General features: G+C 46.5%; 1 protein-coding gene across 2 annotated transcripts in view; it reads left to right on the plus strand.

Annotated features, from left to right (window-relative positions):
* LOC146869462 (interferon-induced 35 kDa protein homolog) overlaps window positions 1-14,236 on the plus strand; it is a 205,280-nt gene that overhangs the window by 98,886 nt on the left and 92,158 nt on the right. For both annotated transcript variants that reach the window (XM_085599858.1, XM_085599857.1), the window contains 2 exons: window positions 10,601-10,748; window positions 11,393-11,499. In XM_085599858.1, the coding sequence (XP_085455984.1) occupies window positions 10,601-10,748; window positions 11,393-11,499 (255 nt within the window). The remainder of the gene's footprint in view (window positions 1-10,600; window positions 10,749-11,392; window positions 11,500-14,236) is intronic.

The raw sequence follows: 14,236 nt of genomic DNA on the forward strand, positions 1-14,236 counted from the left end.
TGTGACTTTGGTTTCTCTATTTCTTGAGACCATCTCTCTATATCTTCTGGGGTTACTATTGTTGGACTTCTAGTTCCTCTTGAGGTTTCTAGTCTAACTTCCTTCAAACAACTGGGCAAATTTCTCTTCGGGGTTTCCATTATTGGCTCTCTTATGGGCAAATCCATTAATGATATTACTGATTCACATTCACTTGCTTGGTCATCTACTATCATCTTTTCTCTTCTAGGTTCTATGCTTGGGGTAGGCATTACAGGAACTTTAGAATAGTTTGACTTTTCACTATAAAATGGGACTACTGGACCTATGGTTACAGGTATGGTCAATGCATCAGGATGTGTGTTCATCTGAGTTATTTTCTGGATCAATTAATCTCTATTCTTATTTATTGCTTCCCTTTCCTTTTCTTGAAGTACCATGTTTGCTGTGTCATGTACTATTTGTGGAACCAAAGGTGTTCTTACCATTGGGGCACTAAGGGTCATTCTATCAAATCCTTCATTATAAGGTGGAGGACTTTTCATCAATACGTATTCTAAATACCCTTCTTCTGTTTCTCCGCTATCTATCATGGTTAAGTGGTTTTTTTCTGTACTTTTACCTCCTATCTGCTCTTCTGATGTTAACACAGTATATAAACCTTTTGCCACCATGGCCTGTCTCCATTGTTTCATTTGACTATCTCTAGTCTCTCAAGGAAATTTCAGATAATATTTGCTTAAGGTCCTGTTACTTTGTGGTCTATCACGTTCAAAGGCTTCCATTTCCCATTCTTCTAAAGCCTCATACTGGGTCAATCTAGGTCTGGGTTCTAATTCATTCATTCGTGTTCTTAAATTGTACAATATTCTTCCATTAAAGCTTCCGTACTCAGGAAATGCTAATATTCCATCATCTTTTGTGTATTTTACCCAAGTTCGAGGCATGTGGGCTGCTGAATTCATATCTGTGCATAGATCGCCGCCTAGTGTTGGGTCCGGGTGTTTGCACGTTGTTGTCCTGGAAGAGTCTTCGTAGTATCCTGAGATAGGTGACTCCTCCCCTGGACCACAGTGCGCATGGGCATCCTCTCCATCCTCAGATTGTTTTTTTCCGCCATTGGGTTCGGATGTGCTTATCTTGACTCAAGTTAAGGAAAACTTTTTTCAGGCCAAAAGGCCTTTAGTTCGCGTCGGTACTGTTCCCGATCGGTATCGACAGTTACTTGTTAGTTTACTGACTTAACAAAACCAACTTTTTCGCATCTTATCCGACCATCGACCCCACATCGACGATGGAATCGAGGACACCATTCAAGCGGTGTCCTGTTTGCAATGCGAAATATTCCCATGTCGACGTCCACCCGGTGTGCAACAAATGCCTTTCACCGGATCACGACGAATCCACATGTATGGCCTGTGCCCGATTCCGATCCAAAAAGACTCTCCGGAATCGACGAGCAGCGATACTTGAAGCGCAGCAAGCGGCACCGGCCCCGACCAACATCTTCAGCGCCGAGGACGAAGATGTGGAAGGCGTGGAGAACCTACCCTCCAGCCCCGCTTCCGAACACGATTCCGGATCGGAAGACATCGAAGAACAACTCTTTCACAGAGATGAAGACGACACCGAGGTAGGAGACTACGATGAGACCTTAGGGGCCGAAGAAAGTAGCTCCGGTGACGAGCAAGGCCTACCCGTACAGACAGAGGATATCCCAGTGCGTCAGTCTATGGCTCCGGTCGAGGGATCGCCTTCGGGCCTTACCCAAGACCTATCCCGCAGTTCTTCTGCCCCGCCCTCGGGCCCGGCCTCGGACATACAGCGACAGCCATTAGTACCCAAAACGACTGGTTTCCCTTCCTCGAAACCGAAACCAAAAGTCGTGTCGGTTCCACAGAAACCGAAACTGAAAGTGACACTGGTCGGATCGAAGCCCACTACACCTTCGACGCCAGCCAAACCCGTCGGCACCGACCGCACCAAACGGGACTTCGGTGCCGAACTCGCAGCAGCCGACGTCGGCGCCGACACACGGAAAAAGGCCATCGGTACCGCCAAACCGCCTCGGCACCCGGCACCGAAACCATCGGCTCCAGCCACGAAGGTCAAAATGGCCGCTGCGTCGCACACCGCTTCGCAAGCAGCACCTAAGGCCCAATCATCGACGCCGTCGACGGCTACTACCTCTCCTCGACTCGATGACCCCGTGGCCCCGAAGAAGTCCACGCCGGCCTCTACAGAACCGCTCGGCGCCAAAGAACCGTCAGCGTTCCAGGTGCGACAAGTTGCAGCGTCCTTGCAACGCATCAAAGAAAAGGCTGCCCTCCAGGACACGTCAGGCTCCGAGCCGAAAAAAGCTCAGAAAGCTTCTCCAGCACCACCCCATATCACTTTTGGCCTGCCGCCATCCACGGCGCCCAAAATGTTTGAAATAAGAACACGTGTCACCCAAACTAGGATCACACCTGCCGAACGCTCTCCTACGGAGACGTCACCGTCCCACATCATCGATGCCGACACCGGCAGAATTATGCTCCACAAGCGGAGAATATCTTCCGAACACGCTTTGGACTCCTACCGGATCCCGCTAAAGAAAAAGCTGCCAGCGGATTCGGAACCAGTTCTTTACGAACGTCTCCATACCTCTTACCCAGATCCACAGTCATTCTCTCCGACACACTCCGAAACCGACGTTTTGGTGGACTATATGGGTGACGACGTCCCCTACCCCAGAGAGATGGACCCTGAAGGCCAACAGGACCCTGACCAGGCTTGGGATGACCCTGTGGACACGGGTGCATCCATGGATACACAGGACACGCAGCTATATGGCGCAAAAACGTCTCCCACAGAGGACACTGCCGCCCTAATTGAACGTGCTGCGGCCAATCATGGTGTGCAACTCCACTCTGACACAATCAAGGACGATTTTCTAATGGATACTTTCGCATCCTCAGAAAGGAATATCAAAACTCTACCCATGTTGAAAGGTGTCCTCAAAACAGCAAAGGACATTTTCAAAGAACCCACCAGGGCAAGAGTAATAAACCCCAGGATCGACAAGAAATATAGGTCGGCACCTGGGGACCCTACGTACATTAGAGGCCAGTTGCCTCTGGACTCCATCGTAGTCGCTAATGCTCGCAAACGGGCGCACTCGCAGACAACTGGGGATGCTCCTCCCCCGGACAAAGAGTCCAAGGTGCTAGAGACCTCCGGCAAACGGGTTGCAGCCCAGGCAGCTAACATATGGCGTATTGCCAATACCCAGGCGCTCCTAGCTCGCTACGATCGCGCACACTATGACACATTAGAAACACTACTCCAACATCTCCCTGACCAATACAAAGAGGGAGCAGAGATCCTCATCAGGGAGGGACAACTCCTCACAAAAGCATCCATTAAGTGTGCACTGGATGCCGCAGATACAGCTGCCAGAGCAATAAACACCAGCGTCATGTTACGACGACACGCCTGGTTACGAATCTCCGGATTCAAACCTGAGGTTCAAAATAACATCCTCAATCAGCCGGTCAACCCCGACTACTTGTTCGGACCAGAGGTTGACACCACCCTAGAAAAAATAAAAAAGGACACAGACACTGCAAAGTCCATGGGGGCTCTCCAAACGCAGACCTTTCGGAGTGGCTCCTTTCGTCGCCCCGGAAATAGAGGAGCAGGTAGAGGACAGGGGTCACAGCAAACCTACAACAAGGGCAACACACAAAGTACCTACGATAAAAACACCCGGGGTGGATATCGTGGCTCCAGCACAAAGGGCAGAGGACGCGGATACGGCAATACCAGGTCCTCCCCCAAGAACAAACAGTGACGCCCTCTCCCTTCCTCCCGACCACATAACACCTGTCGGGGGAAGGCTACAAAGGTTCCTGTCCACGTGGAACTCCATCACCACGGACAGGTGGGTCAAAGATATTATCAAACACGGTTACTGCCTAGAATTAACCTCCACTCCACCCACAATACCGCCAAAACACCGTCCTATGTCCTCAGAGCACTTAGCGCTATTACAGCAGGAAGTGCTAAGTATGTTGAAAAAAGGCGCAATAGAGGTCGTACCCGTCCACGAGCAAGGTACGGGGGTGTACTCCCTGTACTTCTTAATACCAAAAAAGGACGGGTCACTCAGACCTATACTAGACCTGAGACCCCTCAACCGCTACATTCTCTCAGAGCATTTCCACATGCTCACCCTACAACAAGTCCTCCCGCTGCTCAAACAGGGAGACTTCCTGGCCACGCTAGACCTCAAAGATGCGTATTTCCACATACCCATTCACCCCTCACACAGAAAATATCTCCGGTTCACTATTCAAGGGCAGCACTACCAATTCAGGGTTCTTCCCTTCGGCGTGACAACGGCACCCAGAGTTTTCACAAAGTGCCTAGCTACTGTGGCTGCACATCTACGGAGGCAACACATTCACGTCTACCCTTACCTGGACGACTGGCTTGTTCAGGCAAAGTCAGCCCAGCAATGTGCCAGCCACATGTCCCGCACCATTCACCTTCTTCACAGTCTGGGGTTCTCACTAAATTACCCGAAATCACATCTCCAACCCGCACACGTACAACAGTACCTAGGTGCGACCATAGACACTCTGGCAGCCACAGCTCAGCCAAATTTAGTGAGGATCAACAGCATGCAAATGCTGATTTCCAAGTTCACGCCCCAACACTCCCTTCCCGCGCGAGTGTTCATGCAGCTGATAGGCATGATGGCCTCCTGCATTTTCATAGTCCCACACGCGAGACTACATATGCGCCCGCTTCAGGAGTGCTTAGCACGTCAATGGAATCAGGCTCACGGGCAACTAAAAGACCTAGTGTTGGTGAGCGGTCGGGCATACAACTCTCTGCATTGGTGGAATCCACAAAACCTTTGCAAGGGCCGACCGTTCCAAGAGCCTGTTCCACAAATAATACTGACAGCGGACGCGTCTCTCCAGGGATGGGGAGCTCATGTACTCAATTACACAGTGCAGGGACTATGGACTACACAACAAAAGAAGATGCACATCAACCTTCTAGAACTGATGGCAATCTTCCTGGCAATGAAAGCATTCAAAGTACACCTGTGCAACAAAGTCGTGTTGATCCGGACGGACAACATGACTGCCATGTACTACATACAGAAGCAGGGAGGAACACACTCTCCACAGTTGTCTCATCTGGCTCAGAGCATGTGGAAGTGGGCCATTCAGAGGAACATGTTCCTCATGGCGGAACACCTCCCGGGCAAGGACAACCAGATGGCGGATCTGCTCAGCAGACACAGCCACCAAATGCACGAGTGGGAGTTACACCCATCAGTACTCCAACCGTACTTCCAGCAGTGGGGTCATCCAGAGATAGACCTATTCGCCACAAGCGAAAACGCAAAATGCTAAAGCTTTGCTGCCAGGTTCCCACATCCGCAGTCGCAGGGCAATGCGATATGGATGAACTGGTCCGGCAGATTTGCGTACGCTTTTCCCCCAGCACCATTGATACCGCTGGTGGCACGCAAACTCAGACAACACTCACTAACACTCGTCCTGGTTGCTCCAACATGGGCACGCCAACCATGGTACACCACCTTTCTCGAACTTTCCGTGGTGCCGCATCAAAGGCTGCGGATCAAACCCGCGCATTTGACGCAGAACCATGGAGAGATTCAGCACCCAGATCCGCAACAGCTGAACCTGGCAATCTGGCTCCTGAAGTCCTAGAGTTTGGCTACCTCAACCTGCCACCTGACTGTATGGACATCATTAAGGAAGCCAGAAGACCCACTACCAGAGCTTGCTATGCAGCCAAATGGAAAAGGTTCGTCATTTATTGCAATAACAATGACATTAACCCGCTAGACGCGTCCATCCAAAACATAATTTGTTACCTCTTACACCTATACCGATGCAATCTAGCATACACCTCAATACGTGTCCATTTGACCGCAATATCAGCCTATCTCCAGAACAGGCAGCACCTCTCTTTATTCAGAGTACCTGCCATCAAAGCATTCTTGGAAGGACTCAAACGAGTAATTCCTCCACGCCACCCACCAGCTCCAATGTGGAACCTCAACTTGGTCCTCACACGCCTGATGGGTCCACCCTTTGAACCTCTACACTCATGAGAGATTCAATTCCTCACCTGGAAAGTAGCTTTCCTAGTAGCAATCACTTCTTTGAGGAGAGTTAGTGAACTCCAGGCACTAACCGTTCAAGAGCCATTCATACAGGTTCACGCCAACAGGGTCGTACTACGTACCAACCCCAAATTCATGCCCAAGGTGATATCGCAGTTCCACATGAATCAAACTATTGAACTGCCTGTTTTCTTTCAAAACCCACAAACTGTCGCAGAAAGAGCACTCCATACACTGGATGTAAAGAGAGCCCTCATGTACTATATAGACAGGACTAAAGTCTTTAGGAAAACAACACAACTTTTCGTTGCCTTTGCCCCACACCACAAAGGTAACGCCATCTCCAAAGCAGGTATAGCCAGATGGATCGTTAAATGTATTCAAATTTGCTATCAAAAAGCTAAACGCACATTAACGATTCCCCCACGAGCCCACTCAACACGTAAGTTAGGGGCCTCCATGGCTTTCCTAGGAAACATTCCTTTGCATGATATATGTAGAGCAGCCACCTGGTCCACTACACATACATTTACCAAACACTATTGTGTAGATGTGCAATCAAAACAGCAGGCAGCTGTAGGACAGGCTGTTCTCAAAACTCTTTTTCAGACCGCTGCAGCTGGCACTGGTAGCCGCCGCTAATAGAGGGTACTGCTATATATTCTATGCACAGATATGAATTCAGCAGCCCACATGCCTCGAACTGAATATGCTACTTACCAGTATGCATCTGTTCTTGGCATGTAGGGCTGCTGACATTCATATCGCCCACCCTCCTCCCCGGCGCCTGTAGCAGCTGCAGCTCTCAGAATTACTGTAAGCATGGTCATCACTTTCTGTATCTACTCCATCACTGCCACAATGGCGAAAAACAATCTGAGGATGGAGAGGATGCCCATGCGCACTGTGGTCCAGGGGAGGAGTCACCTATCTCAGGATACTTCGAAGACTCTTCCAGGACAACAACGTGCAAACATCCGGACCCAACACTAGGTGGCGATCTATGCACAGATATGAATGTCAGCAGCCCTACATGCCAAGAACAGATGCATACTGGTAAGTAGCATATTCATTTTCTAACCATACACAGGTATGGAAGACTCTTTCCACCATCATGTATGATGCAGGCGTATTAGGAGGAGGAATAAGAATCCCTTCTCTACTTTTAATGGGTTTGTCCTTTTTAAAATAATTCTTGATTTTTTGCATGAATGACATTTTTCTTTTTTCTCCGTACATTGCGTGCTTATGCTTGTTAAGGTATTGTTCGTAAGCAAACCCTATAAATCTTCTGTCTGGACGAGTCTCTATTAATGTCGAATCGTACATGCAATCTCCACTATCTATTATTATTCTTGGGACTTCTATTTTGATGACCAATCAGACGCTCGCTGTAATTCTAATAAGTTCTCCAATACCAGCGCGTTTTCTGGTCTGAGAACCAATTTAACTTCTACTCTGTTCGCTCGCTCAGCCAATGCTTGCGCGGCATTTCTGTGATGTCAGTATCACTCCTTACTACTGACCTCTCCTTTACAATTTCGCATCAACTACACGCCCGCTGTTTCAACCAATCCCAGCGCGGCTCTTCGTGACGTCAGTGCAGCACCCGCAACTGACCCCTCCTTTACAAGGTAATGCGAAAACTTATTTTCTCTCAAAATGTCACACAATTTTCATTAATTAACAACATATAAACATTCGCTATTGTGTCTGACCCACTAATTCAAAGAAATAGTAAGATTATTTCACTGCGAGTAAAACCCTTCCGCTTACTCTTCACACACTATGAGTAAAACCTTTCTGCTTACTCTTCACACAAGCATCAGAGAACCTTCTACTCCTTCAGTATTACCCTTTCTAGGTGATATAATACCAAACTTTCACCAGTGAACTCCTCGCTACCAATTACTCTCACTATCATACAAGAAATTATTCCCTATCGTAGTGCTTGTAGTCCTGCGCAACGTTCAGCACTTTCTCGATCCAGACCAATAACCTCACTGCAGTGTGGCTTCCATTTACCACCCGCTATTCAAAATTCCCGGGAATTTCCAGACAACATAAAATAATACATAACGGGTTTTGGTTAAAACATAAATCAATCATTCAAAATTTCAAATACAATCCTCACCTAACTAACTATACTAACCATGCCTCTGCTACCAAGAAAAACGGATGCAGCAGAGTTTACCAGCTCTTTACATACATACACACAACATTCATTTGGGCCCATATACATTCATACATTCAGTGAGCTAGCAAATGTCCGCTGGTCATCAATTTTGATTTACCTTAGAGAACTTTCTATACCAGTATTCTTACCAACCCTGCCTCCTAAGTAAATGTACGTGTCGAAAGATCTAGTAGTAGATTAGAATAGGGAGGAAATGATAATAGTAAAAACAATACATTAACTTTATTCAAAGAACCACAGACTCAGTAGGAGTTTTAAAGGTTTATCTGAATTATTAATTTTGTGAGTCAAATCAAAATACACGTAGATACATTAAGATTCTCCATCAGGAAAAGTAGTTCAGTTAGTTTATAATTCAATTCACATTTATTAATTTCATGTGATGACAGTACCTTAGGAGAGAAAGAACCGAGAGCAAATACGAAGCACAACCCCACAGAACTATATTTACCTAGAATGGTGTGAGGACCTAGACATCAGAGTTCAAGGATTCAGGACAGGTTCAGGACCGGGAAGGTGACCTCTTCTAGTGTAACGCCAGCGTTACACCCCTCTCTGGTGCTACTCTCAGCTGCTCGGGCTCGTCCGGACCCCTTCCTAGATGTGCCTCCTCGGTTGTTCCGCTATCTTTCCCTAGTGTTGGATTCTTCAATCAGATTGCAGCAAAATCGGGCAGCATCTCAGCATAGCATCGGCATCAAGTGGGTCAAGTGTATCTAACAAACTAGAACTTACCTCTGTTATACCAATTCAAATGTATGATCCACCCCAAATGTTTCAATTCCATGTACACCCCTCAATTTGATTGACCCACGTAATGGGGGTGAGGACATCACCCCATACTAAGTGCAATAATCTTCTTTGGTTCTATTGTCTAATTCCCCGCCCCTTAATTTTAATACCCACAAGCTTTATTCCCACAAGCATTTCATATGTGGAGCGATAAATCTGTAATACAATGTTTCGGGTTCTTCCTCTCGTAGGGTCAGGAGTTGATCTTCCCGATTGGTAGCCATTCAATGATTTAATTAGTTTCAGAACAAAGAGGTTGCGCGCATGCATAGTTGACTCAAAGGATAAGGACATTGGTCACCCTCCAAGGCCCAAAAGCGAGCTATTAATAAAGTCAGAGAAGAACATGTTAGAATACAAAATTAAATGAATTCACTGTATACCACTTACTTCTACTCTAACCCCATTTACATAATATTTCTTTGGCATTAATGGCTTAGTAAAAAATAGGTTAGTTTCAGCACGGCATGTGTGTTAATGCGAGGTTTTCGAGCAGCCATGTTAAAAGCTATTGCACATCTGCAAAGATTTCTCACCAAGCTAGAGAAGACGTCATACTACGTAGATGTAGTAGACGCATGTGCAGAAGAGTTCCCGTGTTTTTTTTGGCGACCATTTTAAGGACACTCGGGTTACTCATTAGTAAAGCACATAGAAAAGCTTCCTCTAGATACAATATGTAAAATGTAATGCAAAATTAGTACTCACAAACAGGTTGGTTATAAGGTTACAGGTTATTCGCGAGGATTGCATACGAGCAAGTTTCTTTTTATACGAAACCTGCTCCATCAGTGTCTCTAATAGGTGTCTGGATGTGTATGAATGTGGATGAATATGAACATTGGTGTGCATCCATTTGCTCATTACATTTGTGATGGGAAGTAAGGGATAGAAAGTAGACTCGTGAAGGTGCAGAGGTTCACTGATGCTTCCTGAAAAGATCCATGCATATGGTGGAGAGTGTTGCGTTTATAGAAATCTCCCACATAAACATTTCACCATATTGGAATGTGCTGCTAAGAGAGGGGTGTGTGTCAAAGTTACTGACTTCAGTAAATGTTCCCTTTTATGATATGTCCTCATGGTATTTGAATCAAAATTGTCTCCCAAAAAACAGCATGCCTAGGGTCAGTCATGTAAGATTTACTTAACTTCAGTTATATTTCCCTCCTGGACCTGTTCAATAGCTGCCATATATAAGATGAAGAGGGTGGGAAACTGTGTGGTTGTACAAAGTGCTACAGAAATGTTTGGACTTCATTGTATGGCGGTCTTGGGGAGGTGCTCTTGTTATTGAGTTAGTTTTAGTAAGTGATCGGTAAAGGTCACAAGCAGGCTGCAGGCAGAATGAACTAACCCGAAAGATCAATCACAGCTGTTATTACATAGACACCGGGTATTGCGCCCCCACTCTACCCATAACGTGCTCAGTAATTGTTTCAAACCTTTCATTTTTATCACAACATTATCTCTTTCAGATCTCAAGTATTTGGCCAGAGAGACAAGTGGTTTTTAAAGGTGCCCTCAGTGAAGGGAAGTCAAAAGAATGCTGCACCGAGATAAGATCTAAAATTCTGTATCCAATGTCTGGAGGGACTGCTTTAATCACCTTTGAAAAGGCAGAGGGTAAGAATGATGGGTGCCCCAGAACATGCTAAGGTCCTGGTCGAGGAGAAATTCAGTCTTGGGCACTGCACTAAAGAACTGTTCAAACAGAACCCTCTGTTGTATCCGGTTATGTTTGGAAGGACACAGGCACCTTCAGACAGATACAGTGTAGTGTTGAGCATGTTTAGTCTGTACCCTGGGTCACAATTCACCATCCCTCAAAACATGATCATAAGTTGAATGATTAACTGGATATGTGGTATGTCGTTCTAAGGCAGCAGGCACATCAAAATGAAATCCATATACAATGCTTCAGGAAAGCTCAGGGACTTAATATTTAGCCGGGGAGCCTTGGAAGCATCTCGCTGATCGTGGTATTGAATCCTGGCAGGCAAGTAAATTAGCATCGTTAAGTTGTGTTATATTTGTTATCTACTCACCTGCAGAATGGGGAAGTGGGAATTTTCTGTAATTATTAAGCTGTACCATGGCTTAATTTGTGTTCTGGGCTGGATAAATGCATTTTAGTGGCCAATATATTTGTGTGGGAAATAATAAAAGTGTTCGGGTTTGAAAAGAGAACTTTAAGGCGGAGTGGTAGGGTTTCACTGGGCGAGCACAAGTGACTTTAACCAATAATATTTGCTGCTTTCTGTCTTCAGTGGCACAGAGTGTGATTGAGCGGAAGGAGCACAGAGTCCAGATTGAGGAATGCTCCATGCGAGTCCAAGCCAGTGACGTTGAGCTGCCAATGCCGTCTTCCATCGAGGTAACGTTCCCCGCCTTCAGTTGCAGTTTGTTCATTACAAGTTGACAAGTATATTTTATGTTTACATAGCAGGCCTAATGTACCAGGGGAAGGGTTTTGTTTTCCCCTAATCTAGAAACTAGGGTAGTTGAGCCAGAAATCTGGCACTGAACACATTTGCAGTAAATGCCTTGCGAGTAAATTGGAAGAAATCATAGAGATTGTTTAACACATGAAGGAATTTGAACCAGGAGTTAGAGACCACATTTATGTTTCCTTCCTAATCCTTACTAAAGTAAAGTTCTCTGCTCAAACTGCCAAGATGCGAATTGTGATACTATTATTCTTGCGTCTGTTGCCGCACATCTATCCATCAACAGCACAAGAGAAAACTTGGAAGTTCTCTGCGGTGGTGTCTACATCTCTTCCTAACCACACTACCATCTGGTTGTCATCAGCGCGCTTCTAAAGCCTGCAGTCAGGGCTCAGCCATGTGTGTTATCAGAGCTACATAAATATTACCTTTGATTACTAGAAGATCTGGTTAGATACTTTAGATAGCAGTAACTTCTCCATGCCAGTGACATGCAAGTGGTTATTAAGTTTGATTACTTTAGCAATAAAGTCATCAGTCGCCTGCATGAGGTATCAGAAGATATTCGTCAGTGCTAATTGCATTTTGGTAATTGACTGCAGAAAAGGCTGAGATTCTATTGCTTTGAAAAGTCCCTTCTTTTGAACCTCTGGTGAACATCGATGGTCAATTGTCATGAGTCTGTGACTGGGTGAAGGGATGTTGTTATATTTGGACCCGCACTAACTTGAAGTGGTCAGCAATGTCTATTTTGTTCCCAGTTGTAAAGACTGTGAAAATGTTTGCCTTTTGTTCTTTCATGCCTCTGTTGCGGGAACACACATACTCTCTCTCCTTGATTATGGGCATGCTCTTCATGTTGGCTCCCCCGCATTACTCTTAAAAGCAGCATGGTGTCCAAGATTTGCAGCCTACCTCGCAATGAAACTCTGTAATTTCACCCATGTTAATGACGCTTACGAAGCTTTGCATTGGCTCCTAGCCGAACAACACATTCTGTTCAAGGTTCTTTGCGGCGTACCCCAGGGATCCTCCCTCAGCCCGACACTGTTTAACATTTACATGGCCCCGCTCGCACACGTCGCACGACAGCACGACCTCAACATAATCTCCTATGCCGACGACACTCAACTGATCCTCTCCCTCACCAAGGACCCCATCACCGCCAAAGCCAATCTTCACGAAGGAATGAAGGCCGTCGCCGACTGGATGAAGATCAGCCGTCTGAAGCTGAACTCGGACAAGACGGAGGTCCTCATCCTCGGCTCCAACCCTTCAGCGTGGGACGACTCCTCGTGGCCGACGGCACTGGGGGCAGCCCCGACACCCACCGACCACGCACGTAACCTGGGAATTATCCTCGACTCAACACTCTCAATGACCAATCAAGTCAACGCCATCCCCTCCTCCTGCTTCAACACCCTCCGCATGCTCCGCAAGATCTACAGATGGATCCCGACAGATACAAGAAAGACAGTAACCCAGGCCCTCGTCAACAGCAGACTCGACTACGGAAATGCCCTCTATGCGGGAGCCCCGACCAAGCTCATCAAACGACTACAACGCATCCAAAACGCCTTGGCACGACTGATCCCCGACGTACCATGACACGGCCACATCACTCCCCACTTGAGAAACCTGCACTGGCTCCCCGTCAACAAGAGGATATCCTACAAGCTCCTCATCCACGCACACAAAGCACTCCACAAGACCGGCCCAGCCTACCTCAACAGACGACTCTCCTTCTAAATCCCCAACCGCCAGCTACGCTCCGCCAACCTCTCATTCGCCACCGTCCCGCGCTTCCGAAGAACAACCACTGGCGGGAGATCCTTCTCCCACCTCGCCGCCAAGACATGGAACACCCTCCCACTGAGCCTACGACAGACCCAAGACCTGCTGACCTTCAGGAGGATGCTCAATCAGCAGCGCCCCCCTCCCCCACCCCCAGCGCCTTGAGACCCTCCCAGGTATGTAGTGTGCTTTACAAATGATTGATTGATTGATTGATTGCATCATTCATCAAATCTATTCAAGGATTTTCTCATGCCACTCTTGTCCCTGCTGTTGCTTCAAGTTCCTCATTTCATCACGATAGAACTCAGTAGGGTTGTTTGGCACATTTCAGCGGCTGGGCTAAAGCTATTGAACTCACCCCCTTTACACATGTGTGCCATCTCTGATCACCTAACCTTTTCCCAAGGCAAAAAAAATATTTTGCTTGGTGATTGACTTTGTCTGTTGGGTTGGTTAGACTACAGATGTAAAAGTACTTGAAAAATAATCCCAAATCAATCAATTAATCAATCATTCATTGCGGAGAAGGCGATAATGGATGGCCTTTGTGACCCCATACAGTAACCACTGCAAATAGGAAATGACAGGAGTGATTGACAGCTGTCGGGAACCTTTGTACAAAAGTGATGTGTTCAAGGTCAGTGCAGTATGCAACATGTCCAATGACTGACGTTTGATGAGAAACTGCAGATAGTCAAAAGCAACTGAATTGCCCAAATAGGACCTTATGTCACAATAGCTCCAGAGTTTTTACTGGAGAGAAAGCTCCAGTGCAATCTTCAAATATTTTGTAACGTGAAGTATGAACATATACATTTTATAGTTTGTGAAAAACACTTTTACAATGGAACAAAATGGAAGGAGCTC

This window comes from Triturus cristatus, chromosome 1_1 (genome assembly GCF_964204655.1).
Source record: "Triturus cristatus chromosome 1_1, aTriCri1.1, whole genome shotgun sequence".
Taxonomy (NCBI): domain Eukaryota; kingdom Metazoa; phylum Chordata; class Amphibia; order Caudata; family Salamandridae; genus Triturus; species Triturus cristatus.